Consider the following 17599-nt stretch of genomic DNA (forward strand, 5'->3'; position numbering starts at 1 on the left):
TGCATCAGGAAACCCTGTTTTTTTTTTAAAAAAAAAAAAAAAGCAAAAGCAGCAAATGCAATTACTCCTTTTGGGGATGGACAAATGATTTGCTGAAGATTATGCAACAGCAAGGGGCTGAGGCAGCGTTTAGGGTCTGCCTTCAAAATGTTCCAACTCCTCTGAACTGAGCTGTGTGCTGACACTGTGGAGTCATCACTTGCCAACAGCGGTTGCGGATGCACTGAGCCCAGACAGCAGAACTGCTTCCTTCCCCACTGCCACCTCCGGCCCATCAGCACAGGGAGCGCTGCTACGGTTCAGATAGGCTGGAAGCATTTCCGAGTGGTATGCATGAGATAAGTAGGCCATGTTATGTAAGTGTCCCTGTGCGGGATCCTGTCTTTTAGGACCAATCCACCTGCCAGAATGACAAACACTGTGTTTAAATGACCATTCCTAACAGCTGCGTGGAACAGTGGACCCCAGGCTGCTCCAAGGCCAATCAGATCCTTATTACTGTATTTTGTATTTTTTCTCGCCACGGACTTCTTCCAACCAATGTTAAAGCAATAATAAATCTCTAAGTGCCGCAGATAAAATGTCATCCGTAGATAGGATCAGTGCCTGCGGGTGCTGCCTAACATCGAGCAGGGCGTGGACGCGCTCTGTCTCCGCTGCCCCAGGGGCGGGTGCTGCTGGGCTGGAGCGAAAGGGAAAGCCGCCGCCCTGCCGCCTTCCCCTGCCCGAACGGGGCGGGGCGGCGCCGCCGCTTCCCGGTGCTGAGCTCCGGCCGCGCCCGTCCAGCGCGCCCCATCCCTCGGCACCATGAGCGGCTCCGGGCCGGACGCGCCGCAGCCCGGCAGCGCCGAGGAAAGCGGGTTGCAGGAAGCCGAGCGGGACTGGGCGGCGGCCAAGGCCTTCTACGATAACCTGGTCACCAAGAGACCGCGGCCGGTGAGCGGGGGCGGGATGGGGCTGGGGATATCCGAGGTGCCGGGGCTGCCGTCGCTACCCTCCTCTCGCCCTGCAGCCCAAGCCTCAGCATGCCATCACGGTGGCCGTCTCTTCTCGAGCTCTCTTCGATCTGGTGGAGGAGCGGCGGATCTACGAGGAGCAGGGGGTGGAGAAGTACGTGGAGTACCAGCAGGAGAACGAGAACGTCACCCTGAAGCCCGGACCGGCGTTTCACTTCGTCAAGGTGCGCGGCTGCGGGGCGCTGGGGATGCTGCGAGGGCGGATTTCGGGAAGAGGAGGATCTGGGAGCCCTCCTTGCACAGAGATAACCCTGGCCCTGTGCCTCCAGCGTTGCTGGGTGCGGGCACAGAACTCTTCCTTGTGAGGTGATTCACAGTTAAGATATGCCCCAAACTGTTGTAAGTTTGTTGCAACCTCCTCCCCTAAAATGAAACAAAACAAAACAAACTACACACAACCCTCAGTTCCTAATCCTAGTTTCACTTTTCAGTCCCACTTCTATTAGGACTGTTGTAATTAAAGACATTGTTGACTTAGCGTGAATCAAACTACTGTATACAGAAGTGAACTATTTTTATCAGCTTTAATTTTTCCTTGCTTTCCTCTTGTGAAACTCCACCTGCTGCACTTTGATCATCCATGGGGCCCCCATTACAAGGACATGGACCTGTTGGAATATGAATGCAGAAGAGGGCCATAAGGGTGCTCAGAGGGCTAGAGCACTTCTCCTGGGGTGACAGGCTGAGGGAGCTGGGCTTGTTCAGTCTGGAAAAGAGAAGGCACCAGGGAGACTTTATAGTGGCCTTCCAGTACCCTGTTTTTCTGTAGATGAGCCTACAGAAAAAATGGGGAGAAACTCTGTCAGGGAGTGCTCACACAGGGCAAAATGTGATTGTTTTAAACTCAAAGAGGGGAAATTTAGATTAGAAGTCAAGAAGAAATTCTTTATTCAGAGCTCTGGCACAGGCTGCCCGTAGAAGCTGTGGATGCCTCATCCCTGGAGGTTGGATGTGGCCCTGGGCAGCTTTATCTGCTGGCTGGCAACCAACCCATGGCAGGGGTTGGAACTAAATGGGTTTTGAAGTCCCTTCCAAGCTAAGCCATTCTGTGATTCTAAGATTCTTCCTCATCCTGGAAATAAGTCTTGAGGATCAGAAAATACAGGAGACCCCTAGTTGGGAGTCAAGGTTTGAGCAGAGGTGTAATGGAATATTTTGCCTTCATTGAACAGGATAAGAGAAATGGCCAAGGCAAACAGCCTCCAGCATGGAAAGCAAGTTAAAAAAATCCCAGGTTGGAATAATATGTATGATTTTGAGTAACATAGATTTTAGCGGGACTAACCTGAAGAAACTGCTGTCCACAGAGTTCATTTTGTATCCATGGAAAATTGGCTGATAAGCTCTGCCACAGCAATTTTAGGAACAAAAAACTTCACTTAAAGGTAGATCTTTATTGGTGTGTTCTAGTCTCAGGAACGTAAACATTTTCAGTCTATTTGATCAGGTTTTGAAACTACATAATGGAAAAAATTATTGAGGTCAGTACCCGTGCTATTAAAGTATACCAAGTAACTGTCAATAGCACTAAAAGCACAAACTTAGTAAAGGTGTTTTTAACAAAAGCATAGATATGAAATAATTCGCTGTGTGCACTGGGGAGGCTACATTGGCTTGGGAATTTACTGCTTCTTTTCCTACCTATAGCAGATATCACAGAGCAGCCCTGCCAGCACAGACAGTTTTCAAGGGATTTTTTAAGGCTCAGTGTCCAATTCTGTTTTAATATAAGCTAGATTTGACTCACACTTTGAAAATCAGAACTGTTAGCTAGGCCAAGCTAAATGCATCTTGATCTCTGTTCCCTTTCATTATTCTGTTTGCATCTGAATTCTTTACATAATCGTAAATTGCTTAGTGACAGGAATTGTTAGGCTGCAGAAATGTAGGTTTGTTGAATGGCAGCTTTCTATCTGAGATAAAGAAAGTGCAAATAGTTTATTTTTGTTTGTATTCCTTTACTGAAATCTTTACAATACTAACTTAATGGTGTTGTATCTCATGCATGAAGTAGTTAAGAACCCATGTTCCTATATCATGGGATCAACTTGGGCAGGGAATGTAGAGGCATTTGGACAGAAAATGGCATTCCCTGCCTCCGCTTCTGCTTAGTTTCTAATACTTAAAGAAATTTTTGCTATACTAGAATAGTAGCAGAGAATTTAAAAAGGGAAAAAAAAAGGTACCATGGGCTTGTGATCAGAAATTGCCTTTTTTTCCTAGACCTTATACCAGGTTCTGACTTAGAGTTCTCCTAAACATAGTCCCACATGAGGTAAATATGCTTTTCAAAGTGAGATTCCCAGAATTCCAGAATTTAGTTATATAATCTACATCTTAATTATTAACAGTTGGTCTGGCTTTTTAAAGCACCTTAATGAGAAACAACCCATCTTGCATCCATTTGATGATTCATTGTTGTCTTTATTGCTGTAAACCCAAAGAATTTCATTCAAGGGCCAAGCTCTCAAACACAGGTCTGTGTATAAATCTAGAGCAAAGTGCAAGTATTACTCCAAATGAATAAGATTCTAAATATATATCAAGAGAAGATGGATGCAGAGAGAGACAAGTGGATTGAAGGTCAAGGAAATAGAAGAATGCCAGACTGGGAATACAGTATATTGGAGTGTTAGCCCATTAAAAGTGATCTCAAATTGAAGTCAGTAAGATGTGTTCAAGCAAATCATGCTTGATAGGATACGATTTGGTGCTCATCAATTATGAATGGTCTTTGACACCTTACCACCTGAGCTGTGTTAGTGAAATCTTTGTGTAAATATATTACCCAATTTCATATTTGTTCATAAGAAGCAGTTACCTACAGAAATCCCCTTTTTCCTTTTCCTTGATTTCCCAAGAATCATTAAGTGAACAAGATACTACTATTCTCCAGCAATGTTTCATTAAATAGTAAGCAATATGAGCAGGTAACTTGAATGTTTTTGAAGAAGAGACTTTTCTGTTCCTGAAAAAGAATATTTGGTACCCAAAACAGAGTACAACATTCAAAGGGAGCTTAGAATAAATTGAAGTTCAGCATGGAAGCCAAAAATATAAAAATAAAACATAGAATCAATATATGCATTGACATACTTTGGATGACCACAGCATCTCAAGAAAAGGGATTTCCATTCTAGCTAAATTCTGTAACTTTGAGCAAAAGAAACTTTCTTGTCTTAAAATGAGTTCAGGCAACCAGTTCCTGGAAGCAACAGAGGAGAATGGAATAAAACAAGTTGAGCAAATTAAACTTCAAGTATTTCTCCTTCAAGACAGTCCTATCACTAAAGCCCCAGTGATGAGGAAGGAAGGCATATACCACGTGTCTGTTGACTTCCACATTCGTTCCCCGCAGGCACTGGAGCATGTCAATGCCAGGCTTCTCGAACTGTACCCTGATGATGAAGAACGATTTGACATTGTTCTGATGACTAACAACCATGCCCAAGTGGGAGTGAGGCTCATAAACAGCATTAATCACTACGGTAAGTAAAATAAATACTACTTTATAGAACTGCCTGTGCTTATGTAATAAAAGAATTTAATTTTTTCTGCTTTGATCTTTTTAAAAACAGTTCCTTTGGTACTGACACCTGTTCCTTTGGGGGTGATAATTATTTTTGTGGGTCAAAGTGAAATAGTGTTAAACAGAATATGGTCCAAAGCTCAGACTTAATCAGGTGTGAATCCTAATTTCTGAGAGTAAGTTCATTTCTTTCTTTGGTATTCACACTCCATATACATGTCCTTTCACAGCACTTATTCTACTTCTTAAAGGGATTTCACGTTAAGTTCTCCAGATGGAAGGACTGATTAAACATCACAGTCAGTTTAAGTTGTGTAATTTGTTGATACAGCAGTGAACAGGTTTGCCTTTTGGAAGCTTAGTGTAACTTGTAGGCTAGAGTAATTTTTCACAGCTTCCCTTTCCAGGTTTGTAGTGTCAAGTAGAGTCATACCTTGTGCTGTTCTTATTTCAGGTTTAACGATTGAACGCTTCTGCATGACAGGAGGAAAAAGTCCTGTTGGCTACCTGACTGCGTATCTTACCAACTTGTACCTGTCAGCAGACTCTGAGAAAGTGCAAGAAGCTATAGAAGCAGGTTGGAATTGTCTCTGTTTGTTGTTAAAAGCCACCCTAGGAACTGTTTGTCTTTCACAGAAAGTAGTGCTGCTTCATGAAACGATGGAAGTCATTGTTATGCATGCCGAAATCTTATCATTTAGAGTTACTAAACAATATTTCTCTGCATTTTTCCCCTCAGACCCTTCAATCTGCTGATAATGCTAACTTAATCTGCCTCTACTTCTGTCTGACCTTTTTGCGTCTTCTGCTGCCATCTTCCAGGAATTGAATTCCCATGCATCCCTGCTTGTTCCCATTCAGTGTGTTTGAATTGAGTCATTTGTTTGATAGGAGTACAAAAGCTAACTTCTGTGTTGTAGAAGCAAAAAATATTAAGGAAAGTAAATATTTTGACTTAACAGTCTCATTGAAATTTCATGCTTTGTCTCATTTGCAGAGCACCTTAGGGACCAGGTTTGCGTGTTATATGGAACTGAAAGTGAGCCTATCAAATTAGTTATTTCAATGAGACAGCCTTCATATGTATGTGTTACAGATTAGCCATTGCAAACTAATTTCAGGAATGGTTTCTGCTCACTATATATAAAGATCACCACAAGTAAACCATTGGAACTGAACTGCTGATAATTCTATGAATGATTTTGCAGGACATGGCAACTGAAGTTCTCTGATCTGCTTTCAGGCATTGCATCAGCTACCATGTTCACTGCCAACAAGGATGTTGCTTACTCAGATACACAGCTGAGAGTGGCATTTGATGGGGATGCAGTTCTGTTTTCTGATGAATCAGAACAGATTGTCAAAGAGCAAGGATTAGATAAATTTTTTGAACATGAACAGCTGAATGAAAATAAGCCTCTTGCACAGGTTTGTACTTGGTAGAACCATGAAATTTATCTAAAGACCACAAATATTTTGAAATCAGCTTACAATAAAATACTATCTCTACTGTTGTTAACAATGGTATAAATCAAGAGTAAAAGCTTGATCTATGGCAGTTCTGCAGAAAACAGCATATTGGAAATTGACTCAAAATATAATTTACTTCTTTTAATCAGGATGTAATTACAGTGTTGTCATTCATCTGAAATGACTTTGGGGACATCTGTGTAACTAAATCTGCTGTTGGGCTTTGTACAGGCAAGTGATCGCACCTTGAGGATCATTGTAAAATGTTTGGTGTTTTTAAAGTACACAGTATTAAGTAGTATAGTTACTTCATGTTGTAAGACGTCCTGTAAGCCCTTGCAGACCCACTTAGAGATATTACACATAGAGATTGCTCCAAGCATCATAGCATTAAGGAACAAATTCTGTATGTAAGTGATAATCTGGAGGAAAGCACGGGAATTATTTTAGGAATGATGAGGAAATATTTATTGTGCATTTAATATTTCATTCTCAGGGTCCTTTGAAAGGTTTTCTGGAAGATCTAGGTAAACTCCAGAAGAAGTTCTATGCAAAAAATGAGCGATTAAATTGTCCTATAAGGACCTTCCTGGTGACAGCCAGAAGTGCAGCAAGTTCTGGAGCCCGAGTACTGAAGACTCTGCGTAGCTGGGGTCTGGAGATTGATGAGGCGCTCTTCCTAGCAGGAGCTCCTAAAGGACCAATCCTAGTGAAAATACGTCCACACATCTTCTTTGATGACCAGATGTTTCACATCGAAGGAGCACAGAAATTAGGCACCATAGCTGCACATGTTCCCTATGGTGTTGCTCAGAAATACCAAAAATCTGCATGACTGAGTGGTACCATTATGGATAAAGTTCTTGACTCAGCCAGCCTCTAATATAGTAGGTCTGAAAACCTCTACATTTGTGTACTACAAGCACTTTCTTTAAAGATTTAAGTTCTGGCTAGAAAAACCTTTAAATGAAATATTTTTAATATAGGCCAGTTTTTCATAGTTGTTTTAATAGCATTCTTAAGCAGTTTAGGGTTTATTTTTGTTTACCCTTCTGGATACAACACTGTGTTTTCAATATTAGAAAAAGATTTGTACTGTTTTTATAGTTTGAGATATATTTTAAGAGACAGAACAGTAATATTTTCTCTAAAAAAATTGGTTGGTTATTTATAAGAAGAAACATTCTGCAGATATAATCCTTACTGTTCATTTCTGAAATTACCACAAGTACAGTTTACCTGCATGTCATTACCTTGTTAAATGTGCATTCCGTAGCTTTGTTACCTGCAAGTTTCAGCTTCTATGGGTGATTGTCTTTCAAGTGAAATATTAGTATATGAAATAGTATATTTGATACTGTGTTTACAATAACGCTTTATTTTTCTATATTGTTTTCCTACTGTAATAAAGCTGGCTTTACAGAACATTGTCATTTTTCTGTGTACAGGCTTTAGTATAATTTCCTATGCAAAATGAATTTATGTGATCAGCAATTCTTTATCTCTTCCCTAGCTGAGGAATTTAGAACCCGTTGTGGTTTAACCCAGCAAGCAGCTAGACACCACTCCACCCTCTGCCTATTCTCCCTACTGCTTCAGTGGAATGATAGAGAGAATTGGGGGGAAAAAAAAAAAAAAAGGTAGAACTCATAAGTTCTATGAGTTGAACCTCAGTATAGATTCTAAAAACTACTTAGCAGGACAGAAAAGAAAGAGAAATAACAGTAATGATAATAATAAGTATGTTTATAAAACAAGAGATGTACAAAGCTATTGCTCACCACAGCCAACTGATGCCCAATCAGTCCCTGAGCAGCAGCAGCCCTCCCTAACCAACTCCTCGCAGTTCTACAGGGTGTTTTTTTGTTTTTTTGTTAGTTTCACATGATGTCATATAGTATGGGATATCCCTTTGGCCAATTTGGGTCACCTGTTCTGGTTCTGTTCCCCCCCAAGCCCCTTTACTGGCAGGACATTACAATACTGAAAAACTGAAATGTCCTTGGGTCCACACAGCACTGCTCAGCAAGGACTAGAAACATCAGTGTATTATCAGCATTGTTTTTCTCCTAAAGCCACAACATAACATCATATCAGACACTATGAAGAAAACTAACTATCCCATCTAAAAGCAGAACAGAACCACAATTAACTGCAATCAGCCCCATGGGAATGACAAGGTAGAGGTCTCAAAGACATGTATGTTCCAATAGATCTCATGTTAATGTGTCAGATATGCTATGAATATCATGAGTTAGGCAAAGACTAAAGAGCTATTTATTGATTGATTGGATTCATAATAGTATTCACATCTGTTCTGTAATCTGCATGAACTGAATCTGGCAAACTCAGATGAGTTTCCATGGGACAGGTGTCTGCTGCAACATGAATTCATGCAAAATTGCACCATAGGTCTAATGTACCTCTTTTGTGCTAAGTTCTTGTATCTCAGTGTCGTCCACGTTTTTGAATGCCTTCCAAATGACACAGTTAACATCTGTCAGGTGGTGTTTGTTCTCCTTCCCTCCCCAGTGGAACAAGTGTCTTGTTTTATTTTTACTGTATTTATATGAGAAGAGACAAAACCAAAAGAATGTGCCTTGCAGGGGGAGTATAAGACAGTAGTGAATGCTTGTGGTAATCTGTGGTTCCTGTGGGAATTCACTCCAGAGTCTCACATTAGCCTCTGAGAAGGTTCAGTCTCTTCTGTCCAGATGAACTGTCCTGCTATTGCAGAAAGCTTCATAGCATTAATTGTGGTTTGCCTCCCAAAAATGTAGCTAATCTTTTAAATGCTCTCATCCAAGCCACAAAGATCTCTGGAAACAAAAGATGAAAGCCATGATTCTGTACAAAACTTGAACAGAAAGCACTGGAAAGGTTTTGTGTTCACACACTAGCTTGCCGTATTGATGGAATAGACTGCAGAGTTCTGGTGTACTTGGAATTTCCTAAGTGTTAAAGGCTTTATGCCCAAAATATATCACATTTCTATAGCTCAGCCAGAAGATGAGGAAGAAGTGAATTACTGTGGCTTGGTCATTGCCAGGATGGGATAGAGTTACTTCACCAAATGGAGATAATAAAAAAAAAAAGTTATTAACAGATGTTTTCATATGAGAGCTCCAAATCAGCTCTCCAAGGCATCCAAGAAATATTCCTTAGCTGTGAAGTATAAAATGCACGTGTACCTTTACCACAAAAGCACGGCTGCAAACTGTAGGAAGACTGACCCTGCCTTGCTGAAGCAGAACATAATCAGTCATCCTACATGTATGCATTGTTAGCATTACAGATGTGAAAGCTGTGTGCAGTTGGACTGGATGATCTTGAGGTCTTTTCCAACGTTGGTGATTCTATGATTCTATAAGTCTATGATTCTATAAGCATGCTGGCCAGGGCATGATTAGAAGCTTCCAGTTCTTTTTTAGTCTGTACATACACAGTGGTAGAGGTCTATCCTTTGCAGCATCAGTCCTTACCTGAGCGCTGACTGTCAGAATCCCCACTGCCATATGATAAATAGCAGATTCTTTACCCTGCATCAGGAGCAGGATGAATCTATTCCTCTAATAAAGAATATTCTGGTTCCTGTAACTTTGCATCTTATTGTAAACCACTGTCCCTTTCTTATACTTTTTGTCAGCAAGGTCACTAGGCAGTAAGTAAGCAAGGTTCCAACACCTGCTGGAGGCACAGTATTCTCTCAGAAGAGCATATGAAAGAACACCTCACACTGGTTATGGTCCCTGCATTGGTTTAAGAATGCCAAAAGCTATCTCTGTCACAGGCAGACACGTTGGTGTCACCTGACTAAAATACTCTTTGTTGTAATCGTGAGCCAGACAGTGGAGTGAAAGGCAAAGAGTGATGAGAGTTTTCTGAGATGAAAATAAAGAAGAGGTCTCTCAGAGAATCAAATGTGTTTAGATGTGGTACTCATACAGCTTGTTAAACTGTTTGAGAAATATTATAGGCAGTCAGAGGAGAGACAGGAAGAAAAATGCAGAAAAATCGGATACACCTCTTTGGCTGTGATGTGACTTAAAGTCAGCCTCAGAGCAGACTGCAGCAATATGAACATATACCCACACATGGGTAGCATGAGCACATGACTGTTAATTGGAGGTTAAAATTGCAAACGTTATTTGGTATCACATCCAGGCCAACTCCGAGAAACTGGATGAAAGGTTCGTGGGTTTTCTCTTGAATTTCTTCCTCATTTTCCCAAACATACTTGGTCTTGACTGAAGACAGATAGGAGGCTGAGGGATGGCCTAATGGCAGCTTACAGCTCTTCAGAGGGAATGGAGGGGAGGATCAGGATGGGGATTGGGAAAAGGTTTTTCACCAGAAGATGGTGGGCATGGGACAGGCTCCCTAGGTCATTGGTCACAGCCCAAAGCTGTTCCAGGAGTGTGTGGACAATACTCTCAGATACAGAGTTTGAATTTCAGGTAATCCTGTGTGGAGTCAGTTGGGTACCCTTTCAACTTGAGATATTCTTTTATATATATATATATATATATATATATATATATATACATAATACTATATTTATATTTATATTTATATTTATATTTATATTTATATTTATATTTATTACATAGTACTACATTTGTAGGGCATCCACAACCTTTCTTGGAAACCTGTTCCAGCACCTCACCACTCTCAGTAAAAAACTTCCTCCTGATGTCTAATCTAAATCTCCCTTCCTTTAGTTTAAAACCTTTGCCCCTTGTCCTGTCACTATCTACCCATGTAAAAAGTTGATTTCCCTCATGTTTATAAATGCCCTATAAATACTGGAAGGCAGCAATGAGTTCTCCCCACAGCTTTCTCTTTTGCAGGCTGAACAAGCCCAGTTCATTCAGCCCGTCTTCTCAGGAGAGGTGCTCCAGCCCCTGGATTACTTTCACGGCCCTCCTCCAGACCCTGTCCAAAATCTGCACATCTTTCCTGTGCTGGAAGCTCTGGACTTGAACACGGCACTCCGGCTGGGGCACTGCCAGGGCAGAGTAAAGGGAGAGGATTATGTCCCTTGCCCTTCTGGCCACCCCTCTTCTGATGCAACCCAGGATATCATTGGTTTTCCGGAATGAAAGTGCACATTACTGGCTCATGTTAAGTTTTTCATCAACCAGGACCTCTATGTCCTTGTCATGCATTGTCAAGAAGGCCAATGGTATCCTGGGGGCGCATTAAAAAGAGTGTGGCTAGCAGGTCAAGAGAGGTGATCCTCTCCTTCTACTCAGCGCTGTGTGTCCAGTTCTGGGGTCCCCAGTTCAAAAAAGACAGGAATCTCCTAGGAGTCCAGCAGAGGGCCACAAAGATGAATGTGTTTCTCCTATGAGGAAAGGCTGAGTGACCTGGGTCTATTCAGCCTGGGGAAAAGAAGACTGAGAGAAGATCTGATAAATGTTTATAAATATCTAAAGAGAGGTGGGAGACAAATGGATGAGGCCAGGCTCTTCTTGGTAATTTGAAGCAAAAGGACAAGGAGTAGTGGCCTAAAACTTGCAAGAGGAAGTTCCATACTAACATGGGATAGAACTTCTTTATGGTAAAGGTAACGGAGCACTGGAACAGGTTGCCCAGAGAGGTTGTGGAGTCTCCTATGGAGATCTTCAAGACCTGTCTGGATGCCTACCTCTGCAATCTATTGTAGGCTACCTGGTTTAGCAAGGGGGTTGGTCTCAATCTCCTGAGATTCCTTCCAACCCATGTGATTCTGTGATTGTGTGATTCTCAGCCACGCTTCTCTCAAGTTCTTTTCCCAGTTTGTATACATATCTGGGATTGCCTTGGCCCAAGTACAAACCTTGCACTTTGCTTTGCTGAGCCTCATTGGGTTCATAAGGGCCCACCTTTTGAGTTTATCAGAGTCCTACTGGAAGTCATCCCTTCCTTCTGCTGTACCAACTGCACTGTTCAGCTTGGCAAATGGCCTCAGGTTGCACCAGAGGAGGTTCCAATTGGGTATTAGGAAAAAATTTGTCCCAAAAAGAGTGGTGAGGCACTGAAACAGGATGCTCAGAGAGATAGGGAAGTTACCCACCACTCCCGGGGATGTTCAAGAAAAAGGTGGATATCACACTGAGTGGCATGGTCTACAGTCACAGGCATGGAGTGATGGATGTTCTAGATGATCTTATTGGCCTTTCCAATCTCAATGTTACTGTGATTCTATTATTGTTATTGGTGTGAAACCTGCTAGTATTAGACAAGGAAATTACCTCTTTCCCTGGAATGCCATGCAAACTAAGGGGGATTCTTATCTAAACAGGTAAGGAGTTTTATTAGGAGAAATGGTTTTAAGTTGAGGGAGGGAAGATTTAGGTTGGGTGCCAGGGGGTTAGGGTTAGGGTTAGTTCTTTACAGAGATAGTGGTGGGGTGCTGGAACAGGCTGCCCAGAGAGGTTGTGGATGCCTCGTTCCCTGGAGGTGTTCAAGGCCAGATTGGATGGGGCCTGGGCAGCCTGGTCTGGTATTAAATGGGGAGGCTGGTGGCCCTGCTTGCGGCAGGGTGTTGGAGATTCATGACCCTTGATGTCCCTTCCAACCCTGGCCATTCTGTGATTCTGTGAAATAAAAACTTGGGGTGAGAAAATTTGTGGGCTGCACAAATTGTGTGATGGGCTGTTCAGGGCAAGGGTCAAGAGGGGAAAGGCAGGGAACCGTGCAGTTACCGTGACCAGTTTTAGGCTCCGACTGCATTTAGGTGGGAGAGCACTATCTGGGCCCTGCCCTGTGCGCAGCGAGGAGGGCACTCCGCGGCCCTCCTGCCTCGGGACTCCGCCATTCGGCTCCGAGCCGCTTCGTGCCGCAGCGAGCCGCTCCGTACTACACTCCCCACAATGCGGCGCGGCGCGGCGGGCGCAGCCTCACTGAGCCCCGGGGCTCGGCCGTGCGCCCGCGCCGGGCGGAGCGCCGCTCGGTCCGCTGCCATGGCCCCGGCGGCGCTGACGGCGGCGCTGCTGGGCGGTGGGCTGCTCTTCGCCGCCTGGCGTTGGTTGCGGGCCGCGGCCCGCCCCGGAGTCAGAGCCGGGGCCTCCATGCGGGGCAAGACGGTGATCATCACCGGGGCCAACAGCGGGCTGGGCCGGGCGGCGGCCACCGAGCTGCTGCGGATGAAGGCCCGCGTCATCATGGGGTGCCGCGACCGCGCCCGGGCCGAGCGGGCGGCCCGCGAGATCCGAGCCGAGCTGGGCGAGCGGGAGGCGGCCGAGGGAGGCGGCGGCGAGCTGGTGGTCCGCGAGCTGGACCTGGCCTCGCTGCGCTCCGTGCGCGCCTTCTGCCACCGCGTCCTCCAGGTACGGCCTGTGCCGGGCCTTGCACCCGACTGGCGCCGGGCTCTTCCTCCCGCCGGCACCCGGGCTGGGGTGGTGCGAGGTGTGGCTGGGAGTAGCGTTCTGGTTTTTTGCTCTGAGACAAGCTGTGTTTGATGTTTTCAGTTGGTCGTACAGCTCAGCCTTGTCCCGCAGCTTAAGGCTCATGGGTGAGCCATGCAGAACTGTGTCCGCGTTGCTGCCTCCTCCCCAGATTCACGCTCGGCAGTACCCGAGTTTAGTAGATGGATAGTCTTGAACATTTCTGCACGTGGCCTGAAAGCTCGAGCTTAAGGAGACGGCCAATCAGTTTTCCACCTTAGAGTCATTTGAGTTGGAACGTACCCTTAAAGCCATCTAGTCCAACTCCCCTGCATTGAGCAGGGACATCTACAGCTCCATCATAGCTCAGAGCCCCATCCAGCCTGACCTTCAGTGTTTCCAGAGATGGGGCATCCACCACCTCTCTGGACAACCTGTGCCAATGCCTCACCATCCTAATGGTAAAAAACTTCCTTATATCCAATCGAAATCTCCTCCTTCTTAGTTTGAAACCATTTCCTATCAAAGGGAATATTCGGCTGAGAGCCTCCACTGGATGCATTCCACTCCATGAGAAGCTTTGGCTGAGACACTCATGAGATGGTCTGCATAGGAAACCAGGCTTAGTGAGTTGTGCAGCTTGGAGAACTGCTTGTTAAGTACTTGACCTATGTCTAGATGCCGTTTTGATAAATAAAAATTGAGACTATATTGCATTGACTTTCAAACAGCTTTTCTAAATTTAATTATCTGAAAAAGCCAAGTTCTGTAGCGGAGCATTGCAGTCTTTCCTTCATACATTTGAATCCAATGATAAGGTCAATCTAATCTTGCTTCACTGTTTTGGGAGAATATGCACATATACAAAATGATATAAAACACTAGAAAAGAAACGCACTGCCGAACCGTTTTGTATTTACTACACAGTATCCAGAAATGGAAATTTATTACTGTCTGTTTATCAGCAAAGCCAATAGAAGTGACTGTAAATGATAAATGGTTGGAGAAGGAGAAAGCAGCACTACAAATACATGCACTGATAGGCATTTTAACCTTCATTTTCTAATTGATCCCAAAAGCAGCTGAATGAAAAGGAATGTAATTTTAAGAAGCTGTTATGTTCAAACTCGTACTAATTGTCTTTTCTGAACCTGTGATTCTTTATTGCACAATTTGTTTTATTTTTGTTGTTGCCTGGTGGATGGTTACTGAGGTTTTTTTTGTGTGTGTGTGTGTGTGTGTGTATGTTTTTGGAGATGAAGAATTCTAAAAAAAATTGTCAGGATAGGGTGAAAAGGACTTTAATATTTTTCAGGATGGGGAAACATTCCCACAGCCTAACTTAGTTTGTGGGAGCTTTCCATTCTGAAAGTACAGGTGATTACGTCTTTCACTCCTTAATTTCATTGCAAAAAAAGAAAAATGGAGGACTTAGGGATGTTGGGGGGCTCCAAGGAAGAATGGAGAAAATGGAAGCAACCTCAGAAGCTACAGGGAGTAGTATTGCCCAACAAAGCAGTGTTTTGTAATTTGTTACGTGCTTGGTCATAATAGTTACGTTAGCATTGTTCACATTACTTGAATTAAGTAATTAAAGTAGCAGTTTCTGAATATATCACAAGTAGAACTTCTTGAAGTGTTAATTCTTGTGAAATAGATTATCTGATCAGATGCTACAAAAGGCAATGTTTTCTAAAGTAAGGCAGTGTTAGCAGATCTACAGTAGGTCAGAATTTCAGCCCTGTCCTTGCTTACTGATAGGAACCATTATGTGCTTTTGGGTGAAGAGAATTGGATTTGATGCTCTTTGATAATGCCTCAGGAATTGTGTGAAACAGTCCTGCAGAAATCAGAGGCTGAAATGCCTCTGAAGTGCGTGATCAGGTGCCAACATCACTGAACTGAATGACAAAGTGCAAATTTGGATTTTGCTCTCTGAGCATCTTTGCAGGTGATGGCAGTCAAATGAAAATAAATAGTATCAAATTAATCTTCAGATTCTCTTTTTTATGATCAGCGTGACCCAAAGTGATCTTTGTCAGCTGGCTCCACATTGTTTTTAAAGAATTGGCATTAAGGAAACACATCCTACTTTTTCTGTTAAGTAAATGTATTTGCTTCTGAGTCATGCAAGCATGAATTCCTGTGATACCTTCATATTCTTGTCAGACATGGGTGAAAGCACTGAATTTGGAATTCGGGTAGGCAGCTTAATCTGATCTATTTTAATTTTTTTAAAGCTGTTGTTTGGGAAAGCTCTTAATTTTTGAGTGGTTGCTGATACGTGAATGTATTGTAAATTATGTTTGAATTATCTGTACCACTTTCTGTATTAATTATATCAGTTTTCTGAACCACAACACTGATCCATCAAATAGCACGTGCTGAGCATATCATAAAAATTTCGAGCCTCCGTCCTGTAGAAATATGTTCTTGAGTATGCCTATTAGATTCAACTTGTTGTATGAAACTTGCTGAGATTAATAACATAATGAACTCTACTTTTCTGTCATGAGTTCTTCTCTGTATGATGCACTAAACATCACAATAAAATGTAGTAATTTTAAGACAGCGATTAAAGCCATGAAAATGCTGTTTTGCAAAGCTTTTTATGACATCTCCACAGTGAGACAGTGGGTCTACGGTTTGACGGTTCCTTTCAGTGGCAGTATTCTTTTGTGCCATGTCTGCATGATGTTTTTATGGTAGAATCCTTGCCCATGACTGGGGTTTGTCAGAAACTATTATCATTAATGTATATGCTTTTGCAAGTAAAATAAACAGGTTACTTTTTAGAGGAAAACAAATGCTTCACAAACATAAATGATTAGCCTGGAGGCGATTGTGTTGTCTGCATACATTATAAGTAAATACAGACCTACTGTGATGTACTGGAAGCCTGCTGGAGTTGAATATTCAGTTTAGTGGTATTTTATTTTTTTTCAGTAATGCTTTAGAAACTGTTGGAAAGTTACCATTTGGAAAACTGGAAGTTATTTCCCTCTAACAGTATATAGTGAGAAATATTAAGCATAATAGTATGTTTTGTGTGACAAATGATTATAAAACTAAATTAATTTTTTCTTTCCTATTTAAAGGAAGAGCCAAGGCTGGATGTTCTGATAAATAATGCAGGGATATTCCAGTGCCCATACATGAAGACAGAGGATGGCTTTGAGATGCAATTTGGTGTAAACCACTTGGGTCACTTCTTGCTCACCAACCTTCTTCTGGGCCTCCTCAAAAATTCTGCTCCGAGCAGGATTGTGGTAGTATCCTCAAAGCTTTACAAGTACGGAGAAATCAACTTTGAAGACTTGAACAGTGAAATAAGTTACAATAAAAGCTTTTGTTACAGCCGGAGTAAACTGGCTAACATACTGTTTGCAAGGGAGCTAGCCCGTCGTTTGGAAGGGACAGGAGTCACTGTCAATTCACTTCATCCGGGTATTGTCAGAACAAATTTAGGGAGACATGTGAATATTCCGTTACTGGCAAAGCCCCTATTCAATTTGGTGTCATGGGCTTTCTTCAAAACACCTCTGGAAGGAGCCCAGACTTCTATTTATTTGGCCTCTTCTCCTGATGTTGAAGGTGTGTCTGGGAAATATTTTGGGGACTGCAAAGAGGAGGAACTTCTGCCCAAAGCCATGGATGACCTGGTTGCAAGAAAATTGTGGGATATAAGTGAAGTGATGGTTGGATTATTGAAATAAGTGCCAGGGATTATATGATAAGGAAAATGCAGATAACTATGCAATACATATTTGGAACTGTAATTCTCACCTTAAATACTGTGAGAACACAGATCTGTATTTAAAAACATTTGATAGAAGAGTGATTTATGCTGGAATTCTGTTTTAAAATAATGATAATCTTTGTGTAATAAGCACAAGCATTCAAGAAGAACCTGGAATAGAGAATGTAACTTCTGAATAAATGTTCAGAAAGTCATGGTCTAAAATAAAAATTAAACAAAACTTTGTTTTGCGGTAAATGTTGCCTATTTGTCATGTTCTGCTACTTTTAGTCATGCTGGACAGTGTAGGGTGTTGATGGTGAAGTGCTCTTCCTGTGAAATGGTTTTACAAATAGAACCTAATACTAAGATCTGTCTTTTTGAGCCATCACAGTGAAATCTGGAGCACAGTTTTATTGGTATCTTATACTGTAATCATTAGGCCTCATGAGTGCCATTCGAAGACTTCTCCACT

At 42.5% G+C, this 17599-nt stretch overlaps 2 protein-coding genes across 2 annotated transcripts; both read left to right on the top strand.

Annotated features, from left to right (window-relative positions):
- Positions 1–791: 791 nt before the first annotated feature.
- On the top strand, positions 792–7437 carry LOC122191077 (cytosolic 5'-nucleotidase 1B-like). The gene is made up of 6 exons (XM_042891280.1): positions 792–936; positions 1013–1180; positions 4375–4504; positions 5000–5122; positions 5789–5973; positions 6512–7437. The coding sequence occupies exons 1-6, from the start codon at positions 808–810 to the stop codon at positions 6848–6850; spliced, it is 1074 nt and encodes a 357-aa protein (XP_042747214.1). The 5' UTR covers positions 792–807; the 3' UTR covers positions 6851–7437.
- A 5435-nt stretch (positions 7438–12872) lies between these two features.
- RDH14 (retinol dehydrogenase 14) lies at positions 12873–17382 on the top strand. Its single transcript, XM_042891291.1, has 2 exons — positions 12873–13328; positions 16484–17382. The coding sequence occupies exons 1-2, from the start codon at positions 12873–12875 to the stop codon at positions 17099–17101; spliced, it is 1074 nt and encodes a 357-aa protein (XP_042747225.1). The 3' UTR covers positions 17102–17382.
- Positions 17383–17599: the final 217 nt, after the last annotated feature.

The sequence above is a fragment of the Lagopus leucura genome, unplaced genomic scaffold (assembly GCF_019238085.1).
Source record: "Lagopus leucura isolate 7727_CA_CO unplaced genomic scaffold, USGS_WTPT01 Super-Scaffold_73, whole genome shotgun sequence".
In the NCBI taxonomy this organism is placed as follows: domain Eukaryota; kingdom Metazoa; phylum Chordata; class Aves; order Galliformes; family Phasianidae; genus Lagopus; species Lagopus leucura.

Coding starts and splice junctions, on each gene's coding strand:
- LOC122191077 (XM_042891280.1), top strand. CDS start 808: ATGAGCGGCTCCGGGCCGGACGCGCCGCAGCCCGGCAGCGCCGAGGAA. Junction 1,181..4,374: donor CGGCGTTTCACTTCGTCAAG/GTGCGCGGCTGC, acceptor CGTTCCCCGCAG/GCACTGGAGCATGTCAATGC. Junction 5,123..5,788: donor GCAAGAAGCTATAGAAGCAG/GTTGGAATTGTC, acceptor ATCTGCTTTCAG/GCATTGCATCAGCTACCATG.
- RDH14 (XM_042891291.1), top strand. CDS start 12,873: ATGCGGCGCGGCGCGGCGGGCGCAGCCTCACTGAGCCCCGGGGCTCGG. Junction 13,329..16,483: donor TCTGCCACCGCGTCCTCCAG/GTACGGCCTGTG, acceptor TCCTATTTAAAG/GAAGAGCCAAGGCTGGATGT.